General features: G+C 43.5%; 1 protein-coding gene across 4 annotated transcripts in view; it reads left to right on the top strand.

Annotated features, from left to right (window-relative positions):
• Positions 1 to 16,757, top strand: part of LOC143646857 (uncharacterized) — a 90,157-nt gene that overhangs the window by 39,789 nt on the left and 33,611 nt on the right. For all 4 annotated transcript variants that reach the window (XR_013157670.1, XR_013157672.1, XR_013157671.1 and 1 more), the window contains exons 6-8: positions 4,660 to 4,713; positions 7,979 to 8,032; positions 9,811 to 9,855. Coding sequence is in view for 1 of the 4 variants with exons in the window: in XM_077116266.1 (XP_076972381.1) it covers positions 4,660 to 4,713; positions 7,979 to 8,032; positions 9,811 to 9,855 (153 nt within the window). In the remaining 3 variants the exon portion in view is untranslated. The remainder of the gene's footprint in view (positions 1 to 4,659; positions 4,714 to 7,978; positions 8,033 to 9,810; positions 9,856 to 16,757) is intronic.

Raw genomic sequence — 16,757 nt, 5'->3', positions numbered from 1 at the left:
TATATAATGTATAAGAATAACCTTCAGGATAACCTCTCAACTCTGTTTGAAATCTCTTAGCCATTGACACTTTATTTTGTCTCATTTCTCTCTTCCCCCTTTTGGTTGAGAAAGTTTTCTCAATCCTTTGATGGAATGCCAGCTCATTCTAGGATTTCTGTCCCACATAGCCAGGAAGGTTTACACCCCTGGGAGTCATGTCCCGTGTAGAGAGAGGTGGGGGTGACTGTTATGCATAATTTTAATAGGTTTAGCCTAAACCTTGCAGGAGTAAGTTTCATAGGGGCGAACCCCAAGATCGAGGGCTTGGCCTATTAATTTGGTTGTCTTCACTGCTTGTGAAAATATTGGAAATTCTGGGAGCTTCTTGATTAGTGATTCAATCTCTTTACTTGTGATTGCTTTGTAAGGTCATCTATTTCTTGCACCAATGATGGTTTTTCATGCCTTTCTAGGAAGTTGTCCATTTCATCTACATTGTCTAGTTTCTTAGCATATAGTTGCTTATAGTATCCTCTCATTATCTCCTTTATTTCTGTGGGGTCACTATGTATATCCCCTCTTCCATTTCTGATTTTATTTATTTGCATCCTCTATCTTTTTTTCTTTTTCAGCTTAGCTAGGGGTTTATAAATTTTATTGATTTTCTCGTCTTCTGTTTTTCTTGAGTTTCTTGATTTTTTTTCATATTCTCAATTTCATTTATTTCTGGTCTAATCTTCATAATTTCTTTCCTTTTGTTTGCTTTGGGGTTAGTTTGCTGTTCTTTCTCATGAACAGTAAATTCCTCAATTTTTACTCTTCTTTTTTAGTATAGGCATTAATGCAATAAATTTCCCTCTCAGCACTGCATTTGCTGCACCACATAAATTTTTATATGTTGTGTTTTCATTTTCATTTGCCACTTGATATTTACTGATTTCTCTTGTAATTTCTTCCTTGACCCACTTGTTGTTTAAGAGGCTCCATATATTTGTGAATTTTCTGGCCATTTGCCTATTATTGATTTCCAACTTCAGTCCATTATGATCCGAGAAAGTATTTTCTATAATTTCAATCTTCTTAAATTTATTGAGACTTGCTTTGTGACCCAGCGTATTGTCTATCCTGGAGAATGATCCATGAGCACTTGAGAAAAATGTGTATGCTCCTGTTGTGGATGTAGTGTTTTGTAAATGTCTGTGAAGTCTCATTCATTTGTTGTATAATTCAAAATCTCTCTTTCCTTATTTATCTTCTGTCAAGATTTTCTATCCATTGATGAAAGTGTGGAGTTGAAGTTTCTAGCTTTTATGATAGCAGTGTCTACTTCTCTCCACTACTGTCAGTGTTTACCTCATGTACTTTGGAGCACTATGGCTCAGTGTATAAATATTTGATTGTTATGTCTTCTTGTTGGATTGTTTCTTTTATTCATACATAGTGTTCTTCTTTGTCTCTTTTAATTGATTCACATTTGAAGTCTAATTTGTCAGATATTAGTATAGCTACCCCTGCTCTTTTTTGGTTGTTGTCTGCATGAAATATCTTTTCCCAAACTTTCACTTTCAACCTATTTTTGTCCTTGGGTCTACAGTGAATGTCCTGTGGACAGCATATAGATGGGTCCTGTTTTGTTTTTTTTTTTTTTAACATGGGCAGGCACTGGGAATTGAACCCGGGTCCTCAGGCATGGCAGGCAAGCATTCTTGCCTGTTGAGCCACCGTGGCCCACCCTGGGTCCTGTTTTTTAATCCATTCTACCAGTCTGTGTCTTTTGATTGGGGAGTTTAATCCATTAACATTTTATATTATTATTGTATAGGGAATATTTTCTTCTACCATTTTGTCTTTTGGATTTTATATATCCTATCTAATTTTTTCCCTCTTTTTACCTTTACCAATAGTCTTCATTTCTACACTTCTCTCCAGACCTCTCTCCTGCCTTTTCCTATCTGCTTGCAGTGCTCCCTTTAGTATTTCTTATAGAGCCAGTCTCTCAGTTACATATTCTCTCACTGACTGTTTGTCTGAAAATATTTTATTCTGCCCCTCATTTTTGAAGGACAGTTTTGCTAGGTATAGATTTCTTTGTTGGCAGTTTTCTCTTTCAGAATCTTAGACATATCATACACTGCCTTCTTGCCACCTTGGTTTCTGCTGAGAAGTCTGCACATAGTCTTATTGAACTTCCCATTTAATTGGTGGATTGTTTTTCTCTTGCTGCTTTCAAAATTATCTTTTGTCTTTGACATTTCACAGTCTTATTAGTAAGTGTCTTGGGCTATGTCTATTTGAATCTATTCTGTTTGGGGTATGCTGCACTTCTTGGATCTGTAATTTTATCTTTCATAAGAGATGGAAAACTTTCAGTGATAATTTCTTCCATTAGCCTTTCTCCTCCTTTTCCCCTCTCTTCTTTCCTTCTGGGACACCCACAACACATGTATTTGTGAGCTTCATGTTGTCATTCAACTCCCTGAGATTCTGCTCATAGTTTTCCATTCTTTTCCCTATGTTTTCTTTTGTATGTGAGATTTTAGATGTCCGTTCCTCTAGTTCACTAATTCTTTCTTCTGCCTCTTCAAATCTATTATAGGTTTCCATTGTTTTTTTTCATCTCTTCTATTGTGCCTTTCATTCCCATGAGTTATGTCATTTATTTTTTCAGTCTTTCTAGTTCTTCTTCATGTTTGTACAATATCTCTTTATATCCTCCCTCAACTGTTTGTTTTGATTTTTGATGAGATTTTGCATGTCTGTTTGAACATCCTGAATTGGCTTTTTCAACTCCTGTATCTCATTTGAAGTGTTGGTTTGTTCCTTTGACTTGTCCATGTCTTCAGTTTTTCTAGTATGACTCATTATCTTTTGCTGGTGTTTAGGCATTTAATTTCCTTAATTAGTTTATTCTAGAGGTTGTTTTCAGTCTTTTACCTAGTGCCCTAGTGTTTTTTGCTGAATGGTTTTGTTCTTTATCTAGTCATTGATATTCAGTTTAACTTATTTTAGACCTGTAGCATAGGTTCTGTTTAACTGATCAGAATTTTTCTGTTCTTGTTTTTCTGTTTCTTGCCCTGGCTCTATGGAGACTTTATTTTTTTCTTTGAGGAGGGTCTTCTCAGACATTGTAGACCCCAGTTAGATTTTCCTAGACCACACAGGCCCAGGTCTCAGGGAGGATAGAGTTGCCAGCATCAGTTTTTCCTGAGGGTGAGACCAGCAGGTTGTCAGACTTTCCTAAGAAGCCTCTGGTCTATGCTTTTCTCATCTTGCCCAGCATGTGGTGCTTGTCTGCCTGTGGCTTCCTCCCTGTGAAAAGTGATGTGGTGCCTTTAATTTCAGCAGACTCTCCCTGCCACTTGGTTGAAACAGGTGAGGCTGTAGACTGGCTTCTGTTTTCCAGTCCTGGGCTTGAATTTCTTGAAGAAGGAATTCTACCTGAGCTGGGCCCTGCTGGCCCCCCTTTTCTTGGGAAAGATAATCCCTTTAGGGAATTAACCCCTTTCACCTGACTAGTTACTTCGTTTCTCAGGTATGCTTTACTTCTGCCCTTGCCTGGGGCAGTGCTGGAGCCTGACAGTGCTGGTAGTTCTAGCTAAAGAGCTGTTTAAGAAGTAAAGAAAAAAACCCAAAAGTCTTTTCAGAGCTGCAGTCCAGCTTCTTGTGTTTACTAATCAAGAGCTTAAGTTGGTACATGGTTCTATGTATCTCCAGGCTCTTGTGTCCCCTTTTCTTGGGGTCCAGCCCTTTTCCAGTATTTTGTGCTGTCCAACTCAGAAAGCTTCTGTGTCTCCCCACCACCACTGTTAGTCCCGTCCCTCCCTGTCAGGGCAAAAACTCTTAGTTTCTTTACTGCTTATTCCAGGTTTATCAGTGTTGGGGGCATGTTTCCTATAGTCAGAATTTGTTAATTTTGCATTTGGAGTTTGGCTGAGCTAAGCCCTTGCTGCTAGTAAAGTCTGTTTCTTTTCCCCTCTGGAAACAGCAACAGTGCCTGTGGGGGAGGGGTACCAGCCTTCTTGGCTTGGAGGACTTACTGATCTGTGTGGGGTCTCAGCCCTGACACCTGGTCAAGACTCCTGTATGCTGTGAGTCCAGTCACTGAAGTTGCCCCAGCAGGTATTCTGTACCATTCCTGACTATATACTAGCTACTCTGGAAGATGAACTAAATCCCAACCTCACTAGGCTACCAGTTTGCCCGATGTCCTCTCAACATTCCCTGAAGGATGAGCCTTCTGAGGGTAGGTGGTGGCTGGCTCTGGGGCCACCCCAGGCCTGCCTGGCCTTTTCTAGGACTAAGGGGAACAATGTCTCAGGACACCTCTAACCTCTTCCCAGGCCTTGGAAATTCTTTCTTTTTTTTTTTTGCATGAGCAGGCACTGGAAATTGAACCCGGGTCTCTGGCATGGCCAGGAGAACTCTGCCACTGAGCCACCGTGGCCCGCCCCCTTGGAAATTCTTTTCTGACCACCTTGTATGTGCCTGACCCTGTGCTATGTGCCATCATGCACTTTCTTATTTAATTCTCTCAGCAGTTCTCTGGGTGCCCAGTTCCTTGGTTAAGAACTGAGGTTTTCAGGATCAAGGTGGTAAACTGACCTGCCCAGACAGAATGGGATGTGAACGCAGGGCATTTCAGTTCCACAGGTGACTCTACTCTCTGCTTCCTCTCAGGGCTTCCCTGGAGACATTGGCCCCCCTGGGGACAATGGCACAGAAGGTGTGAAGGTGAGTCCCTGCCCAGGCCAGATCCAGTTGAAGATGCCAACAGCTCTGCAAAAACCACAGACCTGCTGATTATCTGGCTTAGAAGTGGGGAGAATCTTAAAGCCAGTGACAGAGATGGAGGTGCTGCCTCTGAGACCCTTTTTGTCCCCTTCTCTCCAGGGTAAGCCTGGAGCTCAAGTCCTGCCAGGCTCCCATGGGTAGCTGGGACCTGAGGTGAGACTATCTGACCCTACCCCCTTCCTGGACCCCTTGGTGTCCATCCTGGCCTGAAAACAAGCCCCAAACCTTTTCTCTGTCTTAGGTCCTGGAGACCTGAGTGAGAGTGGAGGGTCCCTCAGCTAGGACATAGCCCAAGTCCACCCTAGGCTTGCTGCCAGCTCATTCTTTACAGTCTTGCTCCTGTGACCCTTCTAGGGGCCTTCTCTGCCTTGGCCTAGCAGAACAGTCCCTCCCTCCTTCAACAGCACCCTACCCCCTTGCTCTGTGATTTTCCCTGGCAGAGCCACTGCCATTGTTTATTCTCAGAAGAATACAATTTATTGAAGCATTTGTATGGGAGGTTGGAATTGTCAGCTACATTTTATAGGTTAGACCATTGAGACACAGAGGGCCCCATAGTTAGTAGAAGGCAGAATCAGGATTTCAACCCAGGTCTGTCGAGCCCAAAACCCATGACAGAGGCCCTATGCTATTAACCTCTGTGTTCCTGGAAGGTGCCTGGGGGTGGGCACAGGCATGTGCAGGTAGCAACCAGCTGAGTGGAGCTTCCCTTATTTCTTTCTGCATGCTGCAGAGACTGAGAAGTGCCAGGACATGGCCCTCCCTGCAGGCCTGTTGGAGCACCAGCTGGAGGGCTGCTTGGCATTCCCTGAGCTGGACCCAGGTTTGCCAGTGGCCCTCCACTGCCCACCTGAGCTCACACTCCAGGGCCACCCTGACACACAGCCCAGAGTTTAGGGTGTGGGAGGTGCAGACTCTCCATGCCCACAGGCAGGCTGACACAGATCCATCCTCAGGGCTTGCTCCAGGGGCTGCCACATTGGGTCACTTTCCTGGAAGCTGGGGGAGAGCAGGAGAGGGAGCTGGCTCTGGAGGGAGACTTGGCTAGGACTGGTATGCTGGGGATGGGGATTGGGGCAGTTTGGAGGCTGCCTGAGCATGTGAGGGGCTCTAGAGAGGAAGAGGAGGGAAAGACGACACCAGCCTCATGCTTCTGTCCAGATTCACAGTTAGGAAAGCCCCTAATACAGCACTGGCTCATGTCTTCATTAATTCATTCACTTATTCATTTATTTATTGTGACATATGCACTCATTCACTTATCCATTTCTTCCCTCTCTCCTGCCCTCCTCCCTTCCATCATTCCCCAAACATCCACTAGACACTCTGCACATAGCACTGAGCAAGATTTGGGACATCATGTCAAAGAAAGGATAGGGCACCGTTACTGTTTTCTAGGAACTCACCTCAGCAGCCATTATACTTTAGGATGATCCTCTCTGCTCTGTACCATTTTACAGCTGGGAAATGAGGCACAGTGAGGCTAATGTTGCCAAAGAAGAAATGGCAGAACTCAAAATATAGCTGGTATCTTTGGGGCTCTATGCACAGGATGGGGTTTTGCTTTCCTACCCAGCCCTGCTGCAAACCTGGCTGATCATATTCAGATGATGGAGTGGACTCCCATCCACCCAGAAGTCACTGTGGCCTGGCCTCTCAGTCATGACTGGTGGACCTCTTTCTTGGGTCAGGCCAGGCAGGCAGGCCAGGCGCACCATTTTTCTTTATCCGGGGGAGCTCTCCTCTCTCTACCCCTTTCCCTCCTTATAGGACAAGTTCTTTGAGAGATCCACCAGGTTAAATTTCTCCTTTTTCCCCTCTTTCATGTCTCCCCTCACTCTAGGGAAGATGAGGGACCTATGGGGCCACCAAGATCCCAGGTGTGGAGGTGAGTGTCACTGGCCTGGCTGAGATGTGATTTAGCAGAGCTGAGCAAGCTATAGGCAGGTGGGACAGCCTCTAGTTGGTGCTGCTGGACAGAAAACAGCAGTGGAGGCCTTGGACCAGCACTGACCCAAAAGAGAGAGACAAGGGGAAGGACGCTGATCACACCTGCTATGTGCTGGGTGCTTTGAGCCCATTTTCTGTTTGATTCTCGCATGAGAGGGGCATTGCTTGGTTCCATTAGAATGGAGAAAAATGGGGCTTAAAGAATGGAAGGGATTGAGCCCCGTGTCTCAGCTGGCATGTGGGGACACTTGTTAGAATCTAAGCCTGTGCTCTCTGCACTGCCCTGAGCAGCCTTCTGGAAGTCACTTGTCTCTCTTTCACCTTCATCCAGACAATTGCATAAACCAGTGGTTTATGAGTCCCAGAACTTCTTTACACTCTTAAAAATCATACAGTGAGGGCAGACCATGGTGGTTCAGCAGGGAGAGTTCTTGCCTGTCATGCTGGAGACCTGGGTTCGATTCTCAGTGCCTGCCCATGTAAAAAAAAAAGAAAATCATTGAGCCAAAGAGCTTTTGTTTCACGTGGGATACATCTATTGATATTTACTATGAGAAATTAAAAATTTTTTATTTAATTCACTTAGCATGAATAATAAACTCATTTCATGCTAACACAAATAATCTTTTTTTAGCTCTATTTTCCAAAATAGCTATATTTTCTGAAGCAGAATGATTTAATGAAAACAGTGGCATTGTTTTACTATATTTGCAAATCTCTTTAATGTCTAACTTACTAGAAGTCAGCTGGATTCTCAGATCTGCTTCTGCACTCAATCTGTTGCCAATATTATATGTCATGTAGCCTCTGGAAAATGCTACTTTCACTCAAGAAAGAATGAGAGTGTCAAAGGCAAATGACACCTTAGTATTATCATGAGATAGTTTAGACCTCACAAACCCCCTGACTCTGGAAGGGTCTCAGGGTCCGCCCTGGGCTCTCTCTACTGCACTTGAGGTTGCATTCACCTGTACCCCTTACTTTCTATCAAGGGAAAGCAACTATTCTGCCCATTTTGGAATATGGAAAGCAACCCTGAGAGGAAGGAGACTTTCCTGAGCTAATGTAGTTGGAGATTGCTCACCCTATGGAAGCTGACTGCCTTTTGATATTAGAGCCTTCTTGGAGCATGGTGGCCCTCCCAACCTATGGGTTTCTGTGCCAGGTCCTCTGAGCCCTGCTGCCCCTCACTCCCCCAGAACCCCAGCAGTGCTGGCCCTGACCAGTTGCTATCACTCAACTCTCTATATTTCAGTGTCAGCCTGGAAGGAAGGGGTTTCCTGGGAGGCCTGGCCCAGATGGCTTAAAGGTGAGGGGACCTGAGAGTGGATGTTGGCTTTAGGCTAGAGGTGACTGGCCTGGGGAGGGGGCAGGGAGAATGACTGGAGAAGAGAGGGGAGGGGTGCAATATATGAGGATCCCAGATCTTACAGCCAGTTGTGAAAAGGGTGGGAAATGGTTCCATTTTATCAGCAAGTATTTATAAAGGAAAATAAAAAAAGAACAAACCCTGCATGCCCAGCAGTGAGGCACTGTTCAGGTAATGTGGCAAAATGTACCCCCAAAGATGATGCTATGGAATATTTAACAAGATGGGAAAAGTCTTCTGTGTGGGTGGGAGGAAAGTGGGTTAGAAAATGGAATATTCAAAGTTGAACGTGTCACACAGCCTGGGGTTTCTCTGTGCACCTATTTGCACACAGCAAACCCTGGGGCATTGACAGGATTATCTCTGGGTGGGGAAGGAGGATTATAGAAGATTTGTCATTGTCTCCTCTGGCCCTCTATATTTCCCCATCATGTACAATAAACACATGTTACATTTGCTAGCAGGTTCTCGTTTTTCTTAAGTTATAAAAAAAAAATCTTGCCTGGGGTGGGAAAGGAATGATCCTCAATGCACTGATAGTGTCCCTTAGTGGTTTTTCAAGGACTCCTCTTGGTGGATTGGATTTTCCCAGCCTTCCTGTGCAGGGATCATTGGGCCAAGTTTAGAGATGGACAGATCCCCAGAGGTTAGGACGTGGCCACAGGGAGCCCAGGTTTCCTGATCCTCTCTTGCCCTCCACTCTGCCATGGTCCAGGGCTCCTTCCCTTCCCTTCAGGGGACATGACCCATGTGTCTTCTAGCTCCTCTGTCTTCCATGAGCTTGAGGTCTGGGGGAGGAGCTGGAGGGGAGGGAGGCTCCTACCAGGGTTGTGGTGAGCCACATCCATTTCTGAGCCAAGGGGTTGTGGGAAATTCCCAACTCACTCTAGCTCTTGTCCTTCCCTCTGAGAACTTGGCCTTTCTGGCCCAGACACTGAAAGGTTTCTGTGGCAGGAGCAGTGGCAGGGTGTGGGTGGATTTCCCCACCTCTCTCTCGCTCACACTGGGGAGGTGGAGGGCAGCTGTGGTTTCCTTACTCTAACCCCTGCCCCTCATTTCTAGAGGCTTCAGGGACTCTAAAGGGCAGCCATCTCACCTCCTCACTGCCTAAGGGTTCACCCCCAGCAAGAGATGGAGCTAAAAGACAAGGCTATTATAGGCAACCAAGCATGAGAGCTGCAAATAGTCTCAGAGACAAAGGAATCTGATTTCCCTCATTTTATAGCAGGGGTGCCTGAACCTAAAGCACAGGTGAACCGCATAAACCTTACCCTGTGATCTCGTGGCAGAGCTGGTGGGTTGGGGTCTAGGACTCAGGTGCCTTAGCTCCTCCATTCCCTGCTGGTATTGAAGTTTGGGAGACCAAGGTTCAAATTCTAGCCCTACCTCTAGCTCACTGTGTGAGCTTGAACCAGTCACTTCACCTTTCTGGGCCTCAGTTTCCATCTCCACAAAATGTGATGGGTTGGCAAAGGCATATAGACACCAGGGTGCCAGGTCATCTGCCATGGATCACTCAGAGGGAATGGGACCAGAGGATCTGTCCAAGTATCCCTTTGTCCCTCCCATTTGTTTGGGGTCTCCAAGGCCATCTCTGGACATGAGGTTTCTGGACCATCCCCACTGATGGCAACTAAAGCTTGTAGCCATGTGTGTTCCCCAGGACCTCTAGGCTTCTAACCCCTCAATTAGTGAAACTCTTCCTTGTTTTCTTACAGGGGGAGCCAGGGAATCCAGGGCAGCCTGGGCCTGTGGGAGAGCAGGTAAGCCAGTGGTGGTCTGTAAACATAAAGGTTTCATATACTGAGCACATATTCGGTGCCCAGGCCTGTGCTAAGCACTTTGTATGTACTACCTTATGGAATTCTCCTAATAGCTCCTGGAGTGAATTGGCTTATCCTCCCCCTTTCACTGATGTAGACACCGAGTCTCTAAGAGGTGAAGTCGCTGAATGAGAAAGCCAGCAATCACTGTCACCAAGGCTATTCCCTGTGGCTGATCTTGGCACAGATATGTTCAGTGCATTTGCCCAAAGAGGTTATGCGACTTGGCTCCTAAAACACCAAAGCTGAAAGAGCATTCAGCAATCATATGTGCTTTCCTTGGTTTACAGAAAGGGAAGGGGATGGTCAAAGAAATATAACTGCTTTCCAGTGCTGTTGGTTGGAACATCCCTAAATATTAAAAGAAAATGAAAATCAAACCAGTGACTCTGGCTGGTTAGGAAGCCCAGCCAAGGTCTGAAGGGGAGAGGAGGTAATAACTCATCATTAAAAAGGAGGTTTGGGAATTGCAATCTTCAGGTCCAGGCCCAGGGCCCTCGGGGCTGGAGGAAAGTCACTCTGAGTGTTTTTGCCCTTCTCCCCAGCCCCCATGCCTCAAGAAAGCCAAACCTCTGAGCTTGGGATCCAAAGGTTGTAGCCTCCTCCACTTGTTAGAAGGACTGGCCTCACCAGCACTCTGGTAGAGGCTGCCTCAGGCAAAAGGAAGGGAAGATGCCAGGGACCCAGAAGAATTTGACTGTGCTCAGAAACACTGTGATGGCATGAGTCATGCATAATGGGTTTCCTCCCCAGGCCTGCAACATCTGTTTGAGGGGGGGAAAGGAATTAAGGCAGAGGGAGGCATGGATTTTTGAAATCTTTCCAGCATCATTCATGTGGGAATGATGAGAATGGCTTCCCCATTCTGTGGGAAGCCTGAGAGTGTAGAAGGGCTGCTGCTGCCTGGATGTATTTCCTGATTGGAAAAAAAGCAAAGCAATATGATCAGCACATTCAATTTCCTAGTATAGCCCTCTGGAAACAGATACTTAGAATCCTAGAATGTCCAGGACACAAAGGGTTGCTGGAAGTCACTTTGTCCAGTGGTTCCTAACCTTTTTTTTCTTTTAAGTCTGGGCCACTTTGGCAGGCTTGTAATCGCATGACCTCTTCTCAGGATACAGTTTGTAAATGCATAAAATTAAAAAAAATTGATTAGGAACCAACCATATAGGAATACAATGATGAGATTAGGCTAAAATATGATTTACTCCTTATATATGCTTCTTGATTAAGGCATGAAATCGTGAGATCTAGCAGCAGGTGTGATAACTACCTTAATTTTGAAGAGGTCAAGAGTCTTAATGGCATTTTGAGAACTCTATAGCAGCAACTATAATGCAAAGTATAAGTATCTGTGACAATGTGACTGGTAATAATAACATTACTGTGGTTTGTTGTCTACATTCATATTTGAAGGCAATGCTAAAGTTCAGTGAGAGGTCAGTGAAAATAAAAGTTATAGGTTTTCCCATGCAAGTGCATGGAGCCTTATGTGAGCCCCAGGGTAAGGACCCCTGGATTCCAGTCCACGTTGACAGTCTGAGCTTCATGTAGGAGACAGGCTTGACCAAGATAACAAAACTGTGTGGAGGCAAACCTGAAGCCAGGAGGGGTGGGACCAGCATCTGAGACAGCCCCAGTCCCACTTGGTCAGCAGAGCTCCCAGCCAGCTGCCCAGCCAGCTTGGGCCAGAGCATGAGCTGGAAGGCAGAGCTGGAGCCCTGAGGCTACCAGGAGGCATGCTCAGATGCCTCCCCAGCTGTTCTCATGCAGCCCTCCCCCTGTGGTCATTATGAAGGGCACCCCTTTCCTGTTCATGGCAAAATCAGGGGATTTCCCCCAGAAAGAGCTGCAAATCTCATGCCACAGGACCACCCTATAGTCAGAGCAGCAGATACATTTATTGGGCACCTGTTCCATACCAGGCCCTGAACCAAAAGATATATACTCAGTTTCCTACAATTTCCCCCAACAACCGTATGAAAGGGGCTTATCCTTATTTTGCAAATGGGGAAATTGAGACTCGTAGAAGCTAAGTAACTTGCCCAAGATCACACAGACAGTAAGTTTCAGAGCTAAAATTGACACTTAGGTCTGTTGGCTTCCCAAGTACATGCCCTTCACCTGTCCAGGAGGGCCTGGGAAACTCCTTGACCTGCCCCACGTCTTTCATCTGTCTTACAGTAAGAGCACGGATTGCTTACAGGGCTCTGTCCTTGGTACTGGGGATACAAAGATGATAACCTGAACCAGGGCAGGGAAGCCAGACCTATAAATTCCTGACCCTGAGGTGCCTAGTCCAGCCAAGGACCCATCCCTGTTTTGTCTTAGTTGCAGCTCCACTGCCTCGCAGAATGTTCTGTGAGGAGGAAGGATGAAAGGAGGAAAGGAGAAAAACTCAGCAGACAATGGTTCAATGTGAGGTTCAGACCAGCCTCTTCTCCAAAATCAGAGGCTCAGTTCCTGCCTGTGCAATGCCTGCTGCAGGTGACAAGACCACCTCCTCCTCTGTGCCTTCTTGCCAGCCTGAGAGAAACTGACCATGTCCATAGCTGCTTCTCTACCCAATCTGCCCGGTGGAAGCCCTGGGCTTTTGGCACTGGCTTCCCTGAAGCAGCCACAGTTCCACCCACAGGCCGGATCAGCCTAGATATTTTGGGAGAGTGCCTTGGGGGTCCTGAAGCTGGGGGGTAAGGGAGTGGGGCATTTGCTATATGGCACTTATTCATTAGGATGTTATTTGGCTTGTTTGAGATTTATGACCTGCTTGCCTTCCAGGACCCAACAACTCATAAATTTAAAGTAGCTATGAAATTTTTGTTTCTGTGGGCCAGGTGGACAGGGCCTCTTAACAGAATGTTTTTATTTTTAATTTATTTATTTAAAAAATTAACAAATGAAATAAAAATTAACATAATCAGTAATTCACATCATCACTTAGTTGCATATTCATCATTTCTTAGAACATTTGCATCCATTCAGAAAAAGAAATAAACAGACAATAGAAAAATAAAACAAAAACAGAAAAAATATACCTACCATACCCCTTATCCCTCACTTTCACTGATCACTAGCATTTTAAACTAAATTTATTTTAACATTTGTTCCCCCCATTATTTATTTTTATTCCATATGTTCTACTCATCTGTTAACAAGGTAGATAAAAGGAGCATCAGACACAATGTTTTCACAATCACACAGTCACATTGTGAAAGTTATATCATTGTTCAATCATCATCAAGAAACATGGCTACTGAAACACAGCTCCACATTTTCAGGCAGTTCCCTCCAGCCTCTCTGCTACATCTTGAACAACAAGGTGATATCTACTTAATGCATAAGAATAACCGCCAGGATAACCTCTCAACTCTGTTTGGAATCTCTCAGCCATTGACACTTAGTCTCATTTCACTCTTCCCCATTTTGGTCAAGAAGGTTTTCTCAATTCCTTGATGCTCAGTTTCAGCTCATTCTAGGGTTTTTCTCAATCCCTTGATGCTGAGTCTCAACTCATTCTAGGATTTCTGTCCCACATTGCCAGGAAGGTCCACACCCCTGGGAGTCATGTCAGACATAGACAGGGGGAGGGTGGTGAGATTGCTTGTCGTGTTGGGTGGAGAGAGAGGCCACATCTGAGCAACAAAAGAGGCTCTCTTGGGGGTGACTCTTAGGCCTAAATTTTAAGTCGACGTGACCTATCCTTTGTGGGGTTAAGTTTCATACGAACAAACCCCAAGACTGGGGTCTCAGCCTATAGCTTTGGTTGTCCACACTGCTTGTGAGAATATCAGCAATTCAACTTGGGGAAGTTGAATTTCGCCCCATTCTCACCATTCCCCAAAGGGGGCTTTGAAAAAACTTTTCCACTCATTGTTCAAGTCACTCTGGGATTCATTGGGGCATCACTCTGGACAAACCAACAAAATCTCATGTCCTACCTGAGATTCCAAGTACTTATGGTGTTCAATCAAACTATATACATAAGTTATATTAGGAAATGCACTAGTCAAAATATAAATTTTGTAACAAATACACATTTTTTTGCTTTAGTCTCACACATAAGGTGACATTTTAAAATATTAATTACCACCTGTTTTCAGCACCCTGCAATAATGACATTCCTTTGTTCTTCCTCATGCAAAAACATTTTAAAAATTTGTACATTGTGCATTTAGTCACTATTATTATACACTGTAGGCATTCCTAGATTATACCATCTCAATCTTTAACATCTATCTTTTTTTCTGATTTCATTTATGTCCCCAGCCCTCCTCCCTCTATCATTCTTACATGCAGCTTCATTTAGTGTTTTATCATAATTGTATTACAGTTAAATAGTATTGTGCTGTCTATTTCTGAGTTTTTGTATCCAGTCCTGTTGCACAGTCTGTATCCCTTCATCTCCCATTACCCAATATCTTACCCTATTTCTATCTCCTGATGGTCTCTGTTACCAACCAAATATTCCATGTTTATTCACTAATGTCAGTTCATATCAATGAGACCATACAGTATTTGTCCTTTAGTTTTTGGCTAGTCTCACTCAGCATTATGTTCTCAAGGTCCATCCATGTTGTTACATACTTCATAAGTTTATTCTGTCTTAAAGCTGGATAATATTCCATTGTCTGTATATACCACAGTTTGTTTAGCCACTTGTCTGTTGATGGACATTTTGGCTGTTTCCATCTCTTTGCAATTGTGAATAATGCTGCTATAAACATTGGTGTGCAAATGTCCGTTTGTGTCTTTGCTCTTATATCCTCTGAGTAGATACCTAGCAATGTTATTGCCGGATCGTATGGCAATTCTATATTCAGCTTTTTGAGGAACTGCCAAACTGCCTTCCACAGTGGTTGCACCATTTGACATTCCCACCAACAGTGAATAAGTGTGCCTCTTTCTCCACATCCTCTCCAGCACTTGTCATTTTCTGTTTTGTTGATAATGGCCATTCTGGTGGGTGTGAGATGATATCTCATTGTGGTTTTGATTTGCATTTCTCTAGGCTAGGGACATTGAGCATCTCTTCATGTGCCTTTTGGCCATTTGTATTTCCTCTTCTGAGAAGTGTCTGTTCAAGTCTTTTTCCGATTTTGTAATTGGATTGGCTGTCTTTTTGTTGTTGAGTTGAACAATCTCTTTATTAATTCTGGATACTAGACCTTTATCTGATATTTCATTTCCAAATATTGTCTCCCATTTTGTAGGCTGTCTTTTTACTTTCTTGATGAAGTTCTTTGATGCACAAAAGTGTTTAATTTTGAGGAGTTCCCGTTTCTTTCTTTCTTTCTTCAGTGCTCTTGTTTTGGGTGTAAGGTCTATAAAACTGCCTCCAATTATAAGATTTATAAGCTATTTCCCTATATTTTCCTCTAACTGTTTTATGGTCTTAGACCTAATGTTTAGATCTTTGATCCATTTTGAGTTAACTTTTGTATAGGGTGTGAGATATGAGTCCCCTTTCATTCTTTTGCATATGGATATCCAGTTCTCTAGGCACCATTTATTGAAGAGACTGTTCTGTCCCAGGTGAGTTGGCTTGACTGCCTTGTCAAAGATCAACTGTTCATAGATGACAGGATTTATATCTGAACACTTTATTAGATTTCATTGGTCAGTATATCTATCTTTATGCTAGTACCATGCTGTTTTGACCACTATAGCTTCATAATGTGCCTTAAAGTCAGGCAGTGTGAGACCTCCAGCTTCGTTTTTTTTTCCTCAAGTTACTTTTAGCAATTCGGGGCACCCTGCCCTTCCAGATAAATTTGCTTATTGGTTTTTCTATTTCTGAAAAGTAAGTTGTTGGGATTTTGATTAGTATTGCATTGAATCTGTAAATCAATTCAGGTAGAATTGGCATCTTAACTCTATTTAGTCTTCCAATCCATGAACACGGTATGCCCTTCCATCTATTTAGGTCTTCTGTGATTTCTTTTAACAGTTTCTTGTAGTTTTCTTTGTATAAGTCTTTTGTCTCTTTAGTTAAATTTATTCCTAAGTATTTTATTCTTTTAGTTGCAATTGTAAATGGAATTCGTTTCTTGATTTCCCCCTCAGATTGTTCATTACTAGTGTACAGAAATGCTACAGATTTTTGAATGTTGATCTTGTAGCCTGCCACTTTGCTATACTCGTTTATTAGCTCTAGTAGTTTTGCTGTGGATTTTTCAGGGTTTTCAACATATAGTATCATATCATCCGTAAACAGTGATAGTTTTACTTCTTCCTTTCCAATTTGGATGCCTTATATTTCTTTTTCTTGTGTAATTGCTCTGGCTAGAACTTCCAACACAGTGTTGAATAACAGTGGTGATAGTGGACATCCTTGTCTTGTTCCTGATCTTAGGGGGAAAGTTGTCAGTTTTTCCCCGTTGAGAACGATATTAGCTGTGGGTTTTTCATATATTCCCTTTATCATTTTAAGGAAGTTCCCTTGTATTCCTATTCTTTGAAGTGTTTTCAACAGGAAAAGATGTTGAATTTTGTCAGATGCCTTCTCTGCATCAATTGAGATGATCATGCAATTTTTCTGCTTTGATTTGTTGATATGGTGTATTACATTAATTGATTTTCTTATGTTGAACCATCCTTGCGTACCTGGGATGAATCCTACTTGGTCATGATGTATAATTCTTTTAATGTGTTGCTGGATTCGATTTGCTAGAATTTTGTTAAGGATTTTTGCATCTATATTCATTAGAGAGATTGGTCTGTAGTTTTCTTTTTCTGTAATATCTTTGTCTGGTTTTGTAATGAGGGTGATGTTGGCTTCATAGAATGAATTAGGTAGCTTTCCCTGCACTTCAATTTTTTTTGAAGAGTTTGAGCAGGAT

The sequence above is a fragment of the Tamandua tetradactyla genome, chromosome 9 (genome assembly GCF_023851605.1).
Source record: "Tamandua tetradactyla isolate mTamTet1 chromosome 9, mTamTet1.pri, whole genome shotgun sequence".
NCBI lineage: Eukaryota > Metazoa > Chordata > Mammalia > Pilosa > Myrmecophagidae > Tamandua > Tamandua tetradactyla.
This window is presented reverse-complemented; position numbering and strand designations above follow the sequence as displayed.